Raw genomic sequence first — 18,632 nt, forward strand, 5'->3', positions numbered from 1 at the left:
TTGTGGCAAATTACTTACATATTACTTATAAAAGGGGATGGGGCTACCATGCAACAATAACAATTAAATGACTAAACTCACAGAGATTTTATCTTCATTATCCAAAAGCATGTCAACGGCTTTCTAAAGGAAAAAAAAGAAGTCCATGATAGAGAACAGATAAACAAAAATCAAAATGTTAAATGTTTACAAGCATCTACAGATTTTGACTGAGCTATCTTGTAGAAAAATGACATGGCTGTGCCATGATGGCAGTTGGACACCCAGGAAGAAGAAAGGTACAAATGCTGGTGTGAAATTGGATGGCAATAATGGTATTCTACTGCAACCTATGAGAGCCAGTGTGATGTAAAGGCACCAGGCTAGAAACCGGGAGACTGTGAGTTCTAGTCCTGCCTTAGGCACAAAGCCAGCTGTGTGATCTTGGGCCCTAGGTCTCTCTCAGCCCTAGAAAGGTGGCAATGGCAAACTACTTCCAAAAATCTTGTCAAGAAAACTGCAGATATTTGTCTGAGCAGTTGCCAGGAATGAAGACTGACTTGAAGGCACACCCATCTATTAAAAAAACCCACCACCAACTGTAACCTATGGCTGCAATCCCCAGCAGATGTGAAGCTCCACTGCCAGTTCAGACAGCTGGTGATTGATGCTTGGCAGCAATCAAAAAGCTAGTTCATGGTGGTAGATTTCATCCTAGGGCCTACTTGGGTGAGGTTTTCCTTAGGGAAAGAGATGCAGAAATCTACATTCTTTATGCTGCTCCTTTTACTGCCAAGGGAAGTGCAAGACTGAAGCACAAGACAATGTATTTAGCTTTTCCTAATCTGCTGCTCTCCTGATATGTTGGACTGCAACAACCACATCCCCAGCTCATACAATCTTTTCCCAGTGCTAAAGAGGGATACTGGGAGCTATATTAAGGACATCAAATCTGGGAAGACCACTGTATTTATTGGAACAGCCACTGTAATCTGACATTTCTGTCACTTGAGTTCAGCTATCTTAATTCCCCCAGGAATAGTGATATCAGGGAGGGAGTGGGGAGTCTTCAGGAAAATCAAAATTGTTATCTCTTCAATCAAGTTATAATAGGTGGAATTTTTGCAAGCAGATTAGCCAACAGCAAACAGAATGAAAAGATACATGCTGTATCCATGTGCTAAATTAAGATGTCTTCCTCACCATTAAATACCTTGGCTCATTATCCCTCATGTTCATTTGGAAAGACTACTGGGTCCTTTAAGAAAATACCTGTTGTTTAAAATAGTTTATGGATTGTAGGCTATTTTTTACTATTTTGTTCTTCCAACTTGGGAATGCTTATATAACAATTATGGATTAAGAAAAATTAGAGTCCTCCCCCCACTAGTATGATATCCTTTTCCTTAAAACAATTCAGCTTTTCCACTTTTAACATATTTTGGAAAAGCAAACATTGTTGTTAAAAACAATTATGTGACTATGTAACTAATTTGCCTATCTCAGACATCATAATAAAAAGTTCAATTTGTTAAATTCAGGTCATTTCTATCTGCAAGCATTCTTACAGAGAAAAAAGTGTTAACACACACTTGAAATCCATCATACCTCTGAATCAAACTCCATTAGTAGAACAATTTTGTCCCTGATGGAACTGAAAAGATTGTGTTTGTGGATCAGCTGGAAAACATCTTTATGTCTCAGTGTGAGGTAAATTTCAAGAGCCTTTCTGTAGCGCTGGTCATAGGTGTACCTAATAAGAAAGATCGTATGTTATGAACAGACCCAGATGTAGGCCTTTTGACAAAGCAATCCAGTAGCACAGAAGACATTTGGCTAAAACATTCCATAGTTATTTGGAATAATGGAAAACACTTTCTGTCTACATGTATTAGAAAAGTAATTGGATGTCACTTTTTCCTTCAATTTTCTTCCACACAGACCCCCAATGATCCTTAGCCTTTTTGATTAAGATATGCTTCAAGGATAGTCAAAACCTTAAATAGTGAAGGGTTGCAGACCAATCTGGGGTATTTTTAAGGATCCATTCAGGCATTCTTGAGAGAAGAAGCATATAGAAAGGACATATTTATATACTGACATCACAGCATAAAAACTTAAGAAAATGAAACACATTTGAAAAGCAGCTTGCCTCAAGCCACCAATAACTTGAAAACAAATCAGAGAAAACTGCAATTTGGAATATTTATGCTTCCATCTAGATCCCTGCCTCTTTTGCACCATGATTTCTGTGCTGTGGATTTTAATGATATTTTCAACAATTAGCCCTCTCTCGGTATCCATTTAATTCTTTATTAAAATTTCACTGACAGCACCCTTCCCCATTAAAACTTTCATTTTAATATTTTAATATTTAAAATATAAAATAGAACAGTAAGACTGAAAAAAATAAAAAGCAATCAATCAATCAATCATAAAATATAGGCAGGCACAATTCTTGCTGTATCAAGAATTTTGTCCAACGCTCTTAAAACAAACAGTTTCTAGGTACAGTTATTTAAAGTACAGTGCATATAGGGTGGGAGGTGAAGATTGAGTGGGGTCTTACTTTTCTCCCTCTCAACTTTACTGGAGCTGAATCTACACATTTCCCATTGAACCTGAAAAAAAAAGTCAGGCTTTGGACAAGCTCAGAGTCAATCCTGTAGATGAGCATCTGTTTCTAGCACAAGCAACCAACATTCTAAGAACTAGAGGCTAAGGCAGACTAAAAGTCAAGTTGAATAACACAGAGACAAGGAGGAAAGGCTGGATGAAACAACTCTGTTCAACAGAATCTCCCAGTGTTCAGTAAGGAACTAAAGTCAGGTATTAAGGCTGATACAGCCTGAATAACAGGGTTCATGAGCTTGGTTTTCAAGAAAAAAAGTACAGTAATGACACACCAGATTCTGATACTTGGGTGCATCAGTATGAGATGCTCCCTTCCCTGCCTTATAAATTTTATATAATGAAAAACTGACAAGTACAATATTCCTTCCCTTTGAAACACTCTTATTTTGCTGTTGATGTAAGGCTTTTCAAATGAAACTGCTAATAAATATTTGAATTTCCTCCCCCCACCTCAAAAGTGGAGATGGGAAGAAGTCAAACTAATTTTATGTTGAAAAACATATTTAAAATTCTGGTTATTCAGGGAAAGAACCACATCCAGTTATTCAGAGGATAATCAATTAAGGCTGCCATTCAAATTCATGAGTCAACAGACTTACAACTCTGCTAGAGTTTTCAGCAACGTCCTGTTCTGTGGATCTTTCTTCAGATGGTCCAATACAGCATGGACAATGACTGGATTGTTGTACAGATTCCCAGGCCATTCCTTAATTAAGGTTGCAAAACCCTTGAAATAATTGAAAACATGTTTTTAATTTTGTATATACCCATTCATTAAGAGCTATCTCATTTTTTCTTTTGTCATGGGTCAGCTTGGAGCAGGGACAGTCTTTTTTCAAAAAACGTGATTCATAAGTCTGTACAACAGTTGAATAAACAACTCTTTATGAAGGGGTGGTTTACCTAGGTATATGAATGATCACTTAGCTATTAATTTTTTATTTGCCAAGTGATGAGGGTGTGATACCATTCCTGTGATGTCCTTACATTTCAGATGCTACAGTGTGAAAATCTCCAGGCCTCCAAGGCTGGGCAATGGTTTGCCCAATGACTGGCTTCCCAAAGAGTTTATATTCACACTATATAGGAACTGGTTGCCTGTGCACACCCAATGCAATTAGTTACAAAACAGCTTTATATGAGAGATTGATTTACTGGAAAGTCAATTTTTGCTTGTGCATGCTGGATCTTACATAGATAATCTAGAGAACAAGAGTCATAATGACTTGTATTATGAATAATGAAGTGAATCATGCTATAGAATAACTGCACATACAAGGAAAGTAATATTCTTATTGTAACTCCAGCAGTCCAAGAACAGTTATAATGTACTCCCAGGATCATGGTGAAACAGGCTACTGATTAGTCTTGCATTTATTTGCTCATTTGATAACCTTTTTGTTACTGCAACTGCAGAAGTTATCTTCCCAGTATTTTTACATTACTGCAATGCACATACAATATGTCAATTTTTCATAAGGTGAAATAATTTAAAATAATAAAGTTTGTTAAAGCACATGCAAATATTTATTTAGTTTGGTAAGATTCAAAGGGTAGAGAGATTGCATACATGAATATTGGATATTATGTAATTCCATGTACATCAAGCTCCCTTGAAAGTATGGTTACAAATGTAACATGTTAGGATCTCTTACACATCTAGTAAAACTGTTTTATTTAACTCTACCTACAATATTCCATGCATTCAGCAAGTGTCTACATGCTACAAGCAGCTTGATTTCATATGGCTATCAATATCAAATGTTGATTTTCAGAGGAAGTTCATCTCTGAATATTAGGGTCAATATTCAATTTACCTCTGAATATGGAAGACAAGCACTATGGGAATGCCATTTACCTCATGGTCTTTTGATGAATGCCAAAAAGCCCCTAGTTAGTTATTGAGGCAGAAAAATGAATTTAAAAGTTTTAAAATGGGAGGGGGAAAGATTATAATGATCATAGTCTGTAAAATTCAACATCCCATGTATAATATAGATATCAGGGATATAATTATTTAAAATTTCCAACCCACCCAATCTTGTCTGGATTACCATACAAGGTTAACATCCATAGTCCATCTAAATTCACTTATTCCTAAAATACCCAGTTTAGTACACTGCATTTCTATTTTGACAATTTCAAGTTTTCTTTGGTTCATCCTTCTCACTTTTCATATGCCAATTTTAGGTGTCCTTAGGACTCTTATTTTAATACTGCCCCTCACTAATTACAGTTATTTATGGCTTTGGTCGGGCTGCATCTCCTCCAGATCACTCAAAAAAGGTGTATGCTCTCTCCCCCTGTAACTAAAGGAAAGCCTTTTAGCCTCAAGATCTCAATGTCAAACAGCCAAATTTGTCTAAATGTTTCAGCTACGTCCATAGAGTTTTCTTAGCAATATGGAAAACAATTCCAATTGCTTCTTCCCCAATTGTACTTTCTCCTAAGTGTGTTGCATGTCTCTATATCTGCAGATCCTCACCTGATCCCACTCCCATTATGGATAACCCTTAGTGTCCCACTTCAACCTTACCAGCAATGGTGACTATCAACACCTTCCTCAGTTTCATTGGAGCTAGTGAGCCCACCCACCATGTCAATATAATAATCCCCTGGGAGGGCTACAAGTTAGAGTGATAGCCATTAATTGGATAACTTTTAGCAGGTAATAGAACAACTCACGAGGGATAAAATCAGTTTGGTGTAGCAGTTAAGGAATCAGGCTAGAAACTAGGAGATGAGTTCTAGTCCCACTTTAGGCATGAAGCCAGCTGGGTGACCTTGGACCAGTTGCTCCCTCTCAGCCCTAGGAAGGAGACAATGGCAAACCACTTCTGAAACCTTGCCAAGAAAACTGCAGGGACTTGTCCAGGCGGTTGCTAGGAGTCTAAGGCACCAAAACAAAAAACAAAACAAAAAAACCCCCACCCCTACCAAAAGCTATTAGCCATGATGATTATATATTTAAAATCCAAAAATACTAGAGAAGTCCTGGAAGCTTGGCATTCAGACAAATCAGCCATTAATAGACACATTGAGATAAACCACATTTACAAACCATTCAAAAGAGGCAATAAAAAAGCTAAGAAGGAAACAAAAAGACCAGAACACATCCTCTCCAGCAGCCTATACCCAGATAAGCAGGGATTAGTACCAGGCAAACAATCAAGCAGAAAACAACACCCTAATCAAGGCACTACCAAGGAAAAAAACCACACCCCCACCAACATTGGCAGGGCAAGCTACTGTATATAGACAGGGAGCAAAGCCCACACTCACTTGCACTGGTGACGTTACCTAGTTGGGTAATGAAACGTCTGCAAGCAAGCAACCAAGCTCAGAGAGCACCGTGGAGTCCACTGATTGTACATTACTATGAGTTCTTAATACTCATTTAAACAAAGAAAAACAAAACAAAACAGGATCCCTGACAAGTGGTGAGGAACAAACCGTTTTACTGCCTTCCAGCCAGCTTATTGGCCTTCCCTAAGTATCTGGTTGGCCAGCATCTGAACAGAAAGTTGGAACCTTTAGGCTAATCAAATGTATTCTCCTTATGTCCACTAACAGAACAACAAAAATCATCGTCATCATCTGGGCTATATAAACCTTGGACTGATCCAGCAAAACAATCTTTTTTATTTTTTAATACTGTTGTAGTCCTATCAGGAATGGCCTCCACAGTTCCAAGTGGGAAGGACAAAAGTGCAAGGGTTGTTGTCTGCATCCAGAATACATATTCTGGATGCAGACAGCAACTTCCTGTATTCTGGATGCCTTGTTAATGGAATGGATGCACTACAGAGCTTTTTCATTTTCTTGAGGCTAACACAGAATAGAATATACACAATTGTGACACCGTCCAGTGCTTTAGAAATGTAGCAAGAGCAGTTATTGTCCATTTTTCAAAAGCAAATGCCACCATTGGGCATTTGCTTCTTGAAGCTTACTGGCAGATGCTGGCCAAATGATACTGATTACGTTGTCAGGCCAACACAAAATCTTTCCAATGTTAGCAGTAATGGCCCCTTATGCGTCTTATTGGTAGACTGCATGTCTCATCCTAATCCCTGCTTTACCAGTAAAGTGACAAGCTTAGAATTAAGCCACTGCTCTGTTTCAGTGGAATTATGACAAATAATACTGTACCTCATAATCGCTCTCCAGAAATTCATGCAGAACCATTTCATAAATGAAAGGTTTCAGGATAGAATCCTGTCTTGGCAAATAGTGGCTAATTGCCTAAAGAGGGAAACAGTTCAAAATATGAGTAATCTTTCCAAAACATTAAGTATATGATATGGGTGTTCATGGAAGTGTCTAATCTGTAACAGGAAATAACTCAGAAGAAATGGCATCAGTGAATATACAATAAGAGTTTTTTCATAAGCAGTAATCCAAAACTATCAATGGAAATTTTGAAAGAGCTGCACAATCAAATTTATCCAGCTAGTTTAAAGGACACATAAAACAGTTAAACAGATATAGTGTTTACAAAAGGATGCAATGATACCGGAAGTGGATTATTGTAAATCAACAAAAATATTCAGACAATTCAGTGGTTTGCTTACTGTCTATACAGCCAGTCAACAGATGAGTACAACTTGGAATTTTTGAAGCAAAAGAGACTCCACTAACAACTCATGGTGACTTGTCAAAAGCAGAAGAACCTAAAGGATGGAGTTTTTTGCCTCTCTAGGGCAGAGTGAATAGGAATAGGCTGTTAAGCACTTGATGGTCTGAGTTCTGTGCAGTGCTCCTCAATTCTGCATGCGAATGATGCATCCATCTGGGTCTGAGGACACTGTTTTACTAGAAAGCTGTTCAGGTTCTATGCCAGCATCCCAGTAATGGGTTAGATGATATGAACAAACTGAAACTCAATGCAGACAAGTCAGAAGTGCTTGGGGTAAATCAAAAAGGCAGAAAAGGGAATAGGTACAATCCCTATAAAGTCCCTACAAAGTCTTAGATTATGTAATTATACTAAACAAACATGAAATATAGCAATATTTGTGAAGCTCTGGCTGCCTCTATATAATAAGTCCTAGTATCAGAGTATATCAAAAATCTAGAATGGCTGTAAGAGGAGTTAACAGTAGTTCATACTGACATTATAGTTGCAACCAAGTAACCTTATTATATAGCATCTTCTGTTGATTTGCTTCCAGAAAAGTAAAAACAATCAATAGTTTAGAAAGGCAGTAATTTCACAGACAGGCTTTTTGGACAATCTACAAAGACTTTCTAAATTTAAAAGTCTGCTGGATAGCATAAGTGGAGACATTTGTTTGAGATGCTTATATCCAGGCTGAAAATAAATCCAGAAGGGAGTGGTGGTGGCAGAGATAGTACATCACCCATTTATCCATACATCTTTTAGGATGGCGTGAAATAGAGGAAGGCAAGCAAACCTGAGAGGCTATCTTCTAATCTGGCAAAATGCCTGCCTGCTAACCTGCCCTCCCCCCATAAATAGTGTTGTTGTCTTGCCATCTGTCTTTAATTCTGTAAGAAGGCAGCTGCTATGAGCAAAACTGCAGTGTTGCAATACTTTCACACTCCTGAACAGAATTTAACAGCTCAAAAGATGGCAAGGGACCTCCTGCTGTGAGATCTTAATAATATGTTCCTTTTGGTTCGTTGAGTTTGAATAGGAAGACATAAAACTTGTAGAGAGAATATGGATATGTAATCAATACACATGTTCATAAATGCTTTCTCCTGTCTGAGAAGTAACAGCCTTTTAGCAATATGCCATGGGCACTCTATTAACTTTGATGCTTGCTAACAAATATGCCCCTTTAAAGTTCCTGATCTGCTCTGCCAGTAATCCAAATAGATGAATTCTTTCTACTCTTGGTGGTCTTCTGCAATACACAACAGGACCAATATCTGTTACACTGAAACACATAAAAAGAAAGAAATCCAGAGAAAAAAAATCCAGAGAAAAAGAAAGAAATCCAGTTGCCATGACTCAACCTACAGACAATTCCACCTGGATGACTGAGAATCATCAAAGACATACACTGAAACACAGTTAGTTCCTGAACATATTGTTAATGAATCAGTGCTACAAACTCTTGAGTCACAAGATCATAGGGGCCTACTGTGCTTTAAAGGTTTTCCTGAAAGGTTACCACTCTCTGAAGTATGAAAGAGAACTGACAAACTCTAGGTTTGTCATAATGCAGCTGTCATTTCTGATATGTAGAAATTTGTACAAGGAACCAGAATACGATATTTTTGTTAAATGTCATGCTTCAAAAATGGCTAACAGCATATTACAACGTTTTATCAGGCCATGACCTGTTTAATTTTTGGATCCAAGGATATGTAATGCTATTTCTTGAGATTCAGTTAACAAACTTACCCCAGTGTGCATCATGGAGAAAAACACAGAAGCACATCCACTGGCACTCAACCCCACATGGAGAACGTTAACAAACGGATGAAGGTAAACCATATGCCTCAGAAAACAAGCGGAGCAAATTTTTAATATGCCTAACTTTTGGGAAAGGTTGTAAAGGCATAATGCCTACATGCTTTATTAACTTCTACATATGACAAGGAAATGTGTTCAGTCATACAAACCTTAAGTTGCCCGATTTCTTTAAATCTATATACTTCACATTCCCATAAATTGGTGTTCTTGCCAAGTATCTTTTGGCATTTTCTGAGGAGAAAAAAATAATACATTATAAGTGAAGAGTTCATTAATCATATTTTCAGTGCTAAAGAATTTTCCTTACATACCTCATCATTTGTGGAAAAACAGCAGTAATTTGAAATGAATTATTACTTTTTAATCTGCCAAAGGTCACTCATCAAAACAGAAATTCAGCAACCATGATCCAAATCTATCTATCTAAAATGGCTTGCTAGAGCACATGAAGCACTCAGAATCACCAAAACAACGGGGCCCATCAACATGGTGGCCATGTGCACTGGCCCTCAGTTGTAGCTGTGTGCAAAATGTTCAGACCCAGAACAGCTGATCTGAGCTCATGGGAATTGCTCAGTGTTTCAGATATTTGCTCCATGCTAAGCATAATTCCTGATTAGTTGGCTTTTCAAACATTCTTCCTTGGAGTATATTAGTCAATAAAAGAACACATACAGGTTCCTTCCTTGCTGTTACTAGTTGAGCAGAGGAGGGAGTGGAGATGAGGGAGGGTCAATTAAGCACGTGCTCAGAGATTTATAATTATTTTGGACATAAGTAGGTAGGTAACTTTTATTGCTTTTTTAATTACTGCTTTATGGGGAAGTTAAGAGTTCATTGGTAATACTGCTTTTTGTATGTTGGACAAGTTGCCAAATGTAAAAGTATGCACTGTGCAGGTAATTAACAGATAACTCTTGTTGAGTTGATGTTGGGCTTTTGGTTGTCAAATGGAAAGATTTTGCTTATTAAGCTTTATAGACAGATTAGCAAATGGAAAAAGGTATAATGTGCATTAGAAAGAAGCCTCAAGCCAATAGCTGTAGAGGTGAATTTTTTGCTATTAATTTCATGGACTGTGTTCAAGGGAATCAACTTGTGTCCATTTTTTTGTTAAGCTCAGTTCTGTAAATGTTTCTGTCTGTACAATCAGAGGCTAACCCCCCCCCCCCCCCCCGCTTAACTATTACTTATACTGTTTGCCAGGAGAATATTTTTTTTAAAAAAATTAAGCAATAATCCGGGCCAGTTCTTATGTAAGTAAGGTAGTAGATATTTTATGGCTTAATAAACTACCCACTTTTGAGTCCCTAGGTTAAAAAACAAGATTTAAGTTTCCACTATTCCCTACAGTAGAACACTTGAAAGGTTTCAAATTTTGTACCACTGGAATTCAACCCCTCAATATGTTTTTAACTGAAAGTTCCAATTGAGGCTCTTTGTTTTCAATCAGAACAAAATACATTCTTCTTTTATGCAATATTCCTACTCAGTTGTTGTCATCCACGTCAGCAGTATTTGCCATAAGAAAATAGTCAGTGCACTATATTAATTTAAGTGTAGTATTTTACTAGAAATCTGTGCTACCTGTATACACAAAAAGGATGCAGAGTGACAAGTTATTTATACTTATGTGCACAAAAATAAAATAAAAACATTACCTTGCTGCCAGGTCATAATCTCCAATTTCTAATAGATGGTTTATGTATGCTAAACCTATATCCTAAGATGAAAACAAAATTAGTTAAAATTAATTAGAAGTCAAACATAGCCCTCAGTAATAAAGTGCTGAACTTTGAGGTCAAATTGTTTGTTAAACATAAGGATTTAGTTTATCCCTGACAGTACACAACTTTGCATATTAACAAAAAAAAAACACTTGGCAAAAAAGAACTGTTAAAATAACATATCTATAGTCATATTTTCAGATACAGGACAAATGAAAATGATGGCTGGGATTGCAATAGCACTCCTCTACTATATGTGGAGATGTGGAGCATCCAAATGAGACCAAAAATACTGATTTTTATTCAAGCATAAATAAGCAATATTATTTTTCTGTATATTTCTTAGAGGAAAATCAGCATTTGGGAAGGATCCTTCCATGTGAAAGGCTCCAATTCCCTACACATAGCCTATTATCTTCCCCTTTCTATCAGCTCTGAGACAGAGCTTCTATGTTGGCAACATCTGTCTCAGATGATTCTGAGAAAAAGTATCACAGAGAAACAAGGCATTATTACAAAGGATTAAACATGTCATCATTCCTGCATATATAAAATGCATTCTTTTCATGCTTCCATGAATTCTGTTTTCATCTTTGATATGTCCAAAGTATTTCACTTCAATCACTTCAGGCTATATTGAACTAACTACAATCATTCTTTGGTAAGTAAATATTGTTTTACTGATTTTCAACTGACAACTTTATAACATGCTTTGAAAAATGTTTTTGTTCCCAAAACACTGCCTCCCAGTAGGTGTAAGGAAATCTGAAGTATGTTTTGCTGGGAATGAGGTTGGGGTGTAAGATTTCTACATTTTTGTTTGAAGTATCTCTATTCCTGTGCTTGCTTCAATAAAAAGCTCTGTGAGGACCATTTGCCTGTTCAAAAGAAAATACAAATTAAGCACAAAAAACTTTATATCAGCCTTGGGAGTATATTATGGATTAGTATCTTCATGGCTTCAAGAACAGTTATAGCATTAAAATAGCTTCACCCTTTTGGTTCTATTGAATCAGATGAAATACTACCGATTATTGTAGCTGGGCTGAGAAAGATCTCAGCACCACAGACCACTTGGGTGCTCCCTTAATCCCACCTCTGAAGAGCATAATGATTTTTGCACTCTTTTATTCTTTCATGATATCAGTACACAAAGTTATTGTTATGCATAGTTGTAACTATAAGCATGATTAATATTCAGCAAGATCATGATCCAAGGATACCGGAAAACTCCATAGTTCAATAATCCTATTTCTAGGCTACAACTCTGCTCACTGATGCCTGTCCAACTATGTAGTCCTCTTCTTTTCAGCCTTCTGATAATCTTATTCTAGGTCTGTTATTATCTGGATACAAATCTGGGCTCAGAGGATGAAAACAGCTATAGACCAATAACCAATATTCCCTTCCTAGGGAAGGTGCTTGAGCAGGTAGTGGCCAATCAGCTCCAGGATCAATGGATGAAACTGATTTTCTAGATTCATTTCAATCTGGTTTCAGCCTGGCTATGGAACAGAAACTGCTTTGGTTGCCCCATAGGATGACCTATGCCAGGAAAAAGATGGGGGGAGTGCAACTGCCTTGGTCCTCCTGGCCTCTCAGTGGTTTTCTATACTATTGACCATGATATTCTCCTGGGCATACTGTCAGAATTGGGATGTGGGGGCACTGTACTATGGTGGTTCCACTCCTAGTTGGATGTCCATTTCCAGAATGTGGTGCCTGGGGAATATTCTAATGCCTCACGGTGGTTGGGCAATGGAGTCCTTCAAGGCTCTGATTTATCTCCTATGCTCTTTAACATCTACATGAAATTGCTGGGAGAGGACATCCAGGGATGTGGGCTGAGGTACCATCAATATGTGGATGACGCTCAGCTCTCTCTCTCATTTTCACCTAACATAGATGAAGTGGTTGATATTCTGAACCAGTGTTTGAGCAGGGTAATGAACTGGATAAGGGCCAATACATCGAGATTCAATCCAGACAAGACAAAGACTTTATTTGTGGGTGATCCACCTCCATCTGAGGTGGAGGGATCTGTACTTATCCCAAAGGAGTAGGTCCACCATTCGGGTGTGCTCTTAGACCCATCACTGTCACTAGAGGTCTAAGGGGCTTCAGTGGCATGGAGTGCCTTTTATCAGCTTCAACTGATTTATCAGCTGTGACCTTACCTGGAAAGAGATAACCTTGCAACCGTTATTCATGCTCTGCTTACTTCCCAGATAGATTATTGCAATGTATTGTATGTGAGGTTGCCTTTGAAAATGGTCCATAAACATCAGTTAGTTCAGAATAGAGCAGTCAGACTGCCTACTGGAACTGGCCGATACAAACATATTATTCCAGTTCTTCACTGCCTCCACTGGCTGCTGGTCCATTTCCAGACTCAAGTCAAAGTGCTGATTTTGATTTAAAGCACTAAATGTCTTAGGACCAGATTACCTGAAGGAGTGCCTTCTCCCATACGTACTTACTTGGACTTTAAGATCGTCTAATGAGGCCCGCCTCCAAGTTCCTTCACCAAAGATTACCAGCCAAAGCTACTTCCATTCTCCATGTAGTGACTGTTTATTGTTATATTCAAACCAAGCCACCATTCATCTTTATCTTTTATTGATTTTATTGTAATTTATTTGATTGTGACCCTCCGAACAGTCACTCATGACCTTGTCATCTCTCATATGGGCTACTGCAATGTGCTCTACATGGGGCTACCCTTGAAGAGTATCCAGAAGCTTCAGCTGGTCCAGAATGCAGCCGCGCGGGTTATTTTTGGTGCCCTTAGATCGGCACGTATAATACTGTGCGAGCTGCACTGGGTGCCAGTTTGCTTCCGGGTCCAATTCAAGGTGTTGGTTATGACCTTTAAAGCCCTATATGGCATGGGGCCAGGTTACCTGAGGGACTGTCTCATCCCCATAACAGCGACCTGCCCCACCCGGTCAGGCAGAGAGGGCATGTTGCGGACCTCGTCGATAAGAGAATTCCACCTAGCGGGGTCCAGGAAATGGGCCTTCTCTGCAGTTGCCCCCGCCCTTTGGAACATCTTGCCCTCAGAAGTGAGGCAGGCGCCTTCACTTTCGACCTTTAGGAGGGCCCTGAAAACCTGGTTCTGCCATCTCGCATGGGGCAGGTAGGTGGGCAACCATCCATGGGGTTGGCTCGCACCTTAGAGCCCCTCCTACCTGATCAGAATTTTTAACCTCTTGGATTTTATACCTATTTATTGCATTTTATATCTGTAATTGTTTTTATAGATGTTAATTATTATTATTATAGTCTTGATTTTATTGATTTTATTGTAAACCGCCCAGAGTCCCCCTTTTTGGGGGAGGTGGGCGGTAGCAAAATTTGAATAATAAATAAATTGTTGTGAGCTGCCCAGAGTCATTGAGAGTCAGGTGGCATATAGATTAATGGGTTGTTGTTGTTGTTATTATTACTATTATTATTATTATTATTATGCCAGCAACTGAAAATTAAGAAGTACAGCTGGATAGTCATTAAAAAGAGAGAACAGGGTAGATATGTAGCTCCCTGTAATCAGTTTGTAAAAGCAACATTCCGTGGCTCAAAACTTCCTTGAAGGAATAACCGGTCTAATGTGTTTACATCTAGTTTCACAGGCAGAGCTGAGAGATATACACTGTGCATGTTTACAAACAGTATCTTCTATGGCTTTAGGCAATTAGAGACTGAAACACGTGTGCCACAGCTAAGAATAAACAAATGCTAGTTCAAATGCAATTCTGGGAGTTCTTCATATTGGCATCATGAATTAAGCAGATTGCATGTATTAGGTAAATCACATAATGCTGCTTGGGCAGTGATATTATTCCTGGTTGGGTCAAAGCCAATGGGATGCAAAAGCATGTTCCTGCTAGTGACACAGTACTTATGTGCTTGGTTTTTGGGGTTTTTTGTTTTTGTTTGTTTGTTTTACTTTATGGTATAACATTTGGTACTTTTACCCACATCATAATGCTATGGTATTATGTATTTTCCCATGTCCATTTCACATCATTGGCTGTTGCTGGCAAAAAGAAGAGAAACTCAAAACACTAATCCCACGTCACAAGTTTAGAAGTATTCAATGTTTAAGAGGAAGATAGGAAACTAGAAACCTGGGAGATGTGTGTTTAATCTGGTTTGGCCCACAGACACTGTTTATTATTGTCTGACATATCTGAAGTGTTTAAATTTCAAAAGCAAAGTTTGTAGACTTACCTGAATCTTGTGCTTTTTAATAGTCTTCTGACTGATCTCAGCTGCCATCAAAGCTTCCTACATAATAAAGTAAAAATGACATTTATGTCAGCTATTCAAAGCTTCAGTAAAGAAAGCATAGATTTTCCTTTGTTTCTTGTATCTTGTGCATAAAAGCACTAGAATTTTAATATCATGGTCAAATGAACGGCTTTGAATTTATAATCAGCAAAAGCAATTGATAACCCCAAAGAAATTACTTTGGCTTCCTCTGGGTTCACTCCATGTTAATATCACAGGACCAAATCTCAGAAGGATGGCACTACATATAATACAATCAGAGGAATTCCTTTTCTAACAAAAACTTGCATTAGAAAGATACCTAAATCTTGATTTGTTTCCTTAGTGTTCAACTAACATTGAATAAGTATATATTCTTCGTTAGCTGGATAATGATTTTTCATCAAGTTTAATATGTGGCTCATTCACTACATTACTTCTTAAGTCCATGATGTCAAAATGAAGCTGGCTTATTGCTACTCAAAATGAGAAGTGAAAATTTAATATGGGTCACAAGAGAAATTATTAAATCTTAAAATAGTTTTAGTAGACTAGACCTCAAAGATACAAGAAACAAAGGCCTTGGAACAGTATTTTAAGTGGTATTATATAACACTTATATTATTCAATATAAATTGAATGAATGAATGAATGAATAAATAAATATTTCAAGTAGACAAGGACCAGAAGGCAGCAGTGGTGATAGATGTAGCGGTGCCAAGTGACAGCAACATCAGGAAGAAGGAGTATGAGAAGCTGGAGACGTACCAGGGCCTGAAAGAAGAACTAGAGAGGATGTGGAAAGTGAAGGCCAAAGTGGTCCCAGTGGTGGTAGGAGCACTTGGGGCTGTGACTCCTAAGCTGGGAGGATCTGGCCATGAAGCAGTGGGTAATCCTAATATTTATTATTTCAGCCCATTCTTTTGAAAAGCAAAAAATTACAACTATTTCTGGTTTACTGATGCTTCCAAAAGGAGGAAGCACATGTATCAGGATAGCCTCTGATTCAGTTCAAGTCAAATCAGACTATTTACCAAACTGAGTCCAAACTTCTTATTTTCAAGTATGAATCTCTAATGCCTGGCATCAGAGCTGTCTTTGAGATATTAGTATCAAGAGCTTGGGACTGAGTAAATTATTCAAAAACCCTGTTCATATACTTAAAAAAAACTTACAGTAAGTATATACATGGTAATGCAAACATTTAAGTCACTGTGGTCCCTTCTTTTACTGTCTGACATATCTAAATGACAATACATTATGTTAAATAATATAGGAATAACATCAGTATATTTTGGACCTAAATAGATACTACATCCATATACGTCACTTAGGGATAATGGCAGATGCACAGTATGTGGATTGTTGTTAGCCAGCTAGAGGTATGTATTTAAGATGTGTATGTGTGCGCCTTTGAATCATTGTTGACTCCTGGAGACTGCTTGGACTAGTCCCTGCAGTTTTGCTTGGCAAGATTTGAGAAGTGGTTTGCCACTGCCTTCTTCCTAAGGCTGAGAGAGAACAACTGGCCCAAAGTCACCCACCTGGCTTTGTACCTGAAGTGGGACTAGAACTCACAGACTCCTGGTTTCTAGCCCAATGCCTTAACCACTACATCTAAGTGCCTCTCATTTAAGATGGGCAGCCATATAAGTTCTTTAAATAAATCAATGTAACTGGAGAGAATATGATTTTGTCTAAAACCACAGCATCTATCCTAATTAACACAGTAAATTCCTATATATAACAGTGACTTTTATTGAAGCAATTAGAAAATAGAGAATGATTTTTTTTTCTCTTTCTGTGGTACCATTAAGATGGAAAGATGGAAAAAGTTTAATAGTTACTTCATATTTCTTTTTTTCCAAGAGCCATTCAATGTGATCATCTTGATCTCGTTCTTTGGCCACTACCACATCGCTTGGGCTGACGATATAAAAAAGCGATTCACCTTCTGAATATTCTGTAAAAGATAGAACAATTGAATCAAATTCCCCAAAAACTTTTAGCTCTGTAATACAGTCATAGAACATTGACCTGTGCAAGCAACTATACAGGATGCTTTGTATTAAACTCAGCACCATTCATACTGCAGCTCTCTACAGCAGCCTCTCTCATTAATAAAATAAAGCCCCAAAGTAAACGGTACATGCAAATACTAGATTTTCCCATCTCACTTTAGAAATTATGGTTAGGAGCCTGGGAGCAACGTTTCTAATCCAATATTAAGTGTAAAGAACCAAGAGATCAATTTCAGAACAAAATCCTCTCTTTAAACTGTGACAAATCATCCATAATACCAGTTCTAAGATTCTTGACCTGAAGGACAGGTTGCTCACCAGTAAACTGTGATTCTTCAAGTAGTCATTCACACATATGGATTCTGCACATACGCAGATTTTGCTCCTTGGAAACTTTCTAGAGATGAGATTTCTGGCAGGAAATTGGCAGTATACATGCGCAATAAAATTTCCACCAGTTCAAGATCATTTGGCAGCCTTGTAAAAAGCTAAAAGCACAAGCACCAACATAGGTGGCAGGCATAAACGCACAGAAGACCATTAAAATAACCAGTTATAGGAAAGCAATTCTGTGCTTTATACGTATGATTAACAAACTCACCTACTCTGACATTCTCTTATTCAAATTAGCTTTGCATTCTTTTTGTGGACTGTAAAATACAGAAGAAGTAACTTCGGACCTTTGTACTATATACTGTATAACTTGATATGCCTTTAATGCTCTTGTGCAACAGAAGTTTTATCTCCTCCCAAGGAACTGCTGAAGGACACATGATATGATAATTTCCTATGGTTAGCATATCCAAAGATTCACTGGTATATACTAAGGTAGACTTCTGGAACATGTTGTTCCTGTAATAAATATAATATTCTCTTTCTCTTCGGGGAGTATACCAATCCAGCCATTTTGGAGTTGGTCTGGAGGTTTCCCAGAAGTTAATTTTGCATAAACATTTTAGGTTTTGCACCTATCTAGTTTATCCCACAGTGTACTGTCATCTCTTCCCAAGATAAAGCAAGACAAGCATCAAAATGAGAAAACCTGGGAGTTCCTCCAGTTTTAAAAAAGGCCATTTTGCTCTGTCTCCTGGTGTTCTACCACAGTAATTCTACTCATACCTTTGTAAAAGGAAAAATATCCCCCATCCCCAAAAGCAAAAACAGCAATGATATGGTCTCATCACATGGAAGTGATGGTCTTGAAATGGAGATTGAAACTGAATACTAAGACAATAAAACCCAGACCTATATCCCAGTAACGATTCCTCAGAGATCTAGAAATTTCTCGTTGATCTAAACTGGATGTGGCAGTGGGATGTTTCAGAATACGTGAAGCAAAGATGGAGAAAGATCCTCTAATCTTCTGTGAATTCAGTCCTTCTATGTGGTTCTTAGCAGAATAGGATCAGGATCCATGCTGTTAGTATCTATTCACATATGACAGCCATCAGAGCATCCAAGAAGAGAGAGAGTATAGGACACAGTTGTACTGATTATAGGTGGGGCAGATGCTGATTTCATAGAAATCACTTAATGCTTTTTTTCTTGCTG

General features: G+C 37.9%; 1 protein-coding gene across 1 annotated transcript in view; it reads right to left on the reverse strand.

Moving 5' to 3' along the window:
- Positions 1-18,632, reverse strand: part of VPS41 (VPS41 subunit of HOPS complex) — a 126,879-nt gene that overhangs the window by 18,391 nt on the left and 89,856 nt on the right. The window contains exons 14-21 of the mRNA XM_063304157.1: positions 16,908-17,023; positions 15,022-15,078; positions 10,723-10,784; positions 9,211-9,292; positions 6,766-6,858; positions 3,213-3,340; positions 1,588-1,732; positions 82-123 (exon numbers count right to left, since the gene is read on the reverse strand). Coding sequence (XP_063160227.1) covers positions 82-123; positions 1,588-1,732; positions 3,213-3,340; positions 6,766-6,858; positions 9,211-9,292; positions 10,723-10,784; positions 15,022-15,078; positions 16,908-17,023 — 725 coding nt within the window. The remainder of the gene's footprint in view (positions 1-81; positions 124-1,587; positions 1,733-3,212; positions 3,341-6,765; positions 6,859-9,210; positions 9,293-10,722; positions 10,785-15,021; positions 15,079-16,907; positions 17,024-18,632) is intronic.

This window comes from Candoia aspera, chromosome 4 (assembly GCF_035149785.1).
Source record: "Candoia aspera isolate rCanAsp1 chromosome 4, rCanAsp1.hap2, whole genome shotgun sequence".
In the NCBI taxonomy this organism is placed as follows: domain Eukaryota; kingdom Metazoa; phylum Chordata; class Lepidosauria; order Squamata; family Boidae; genus Candoia; species Candoia aspera.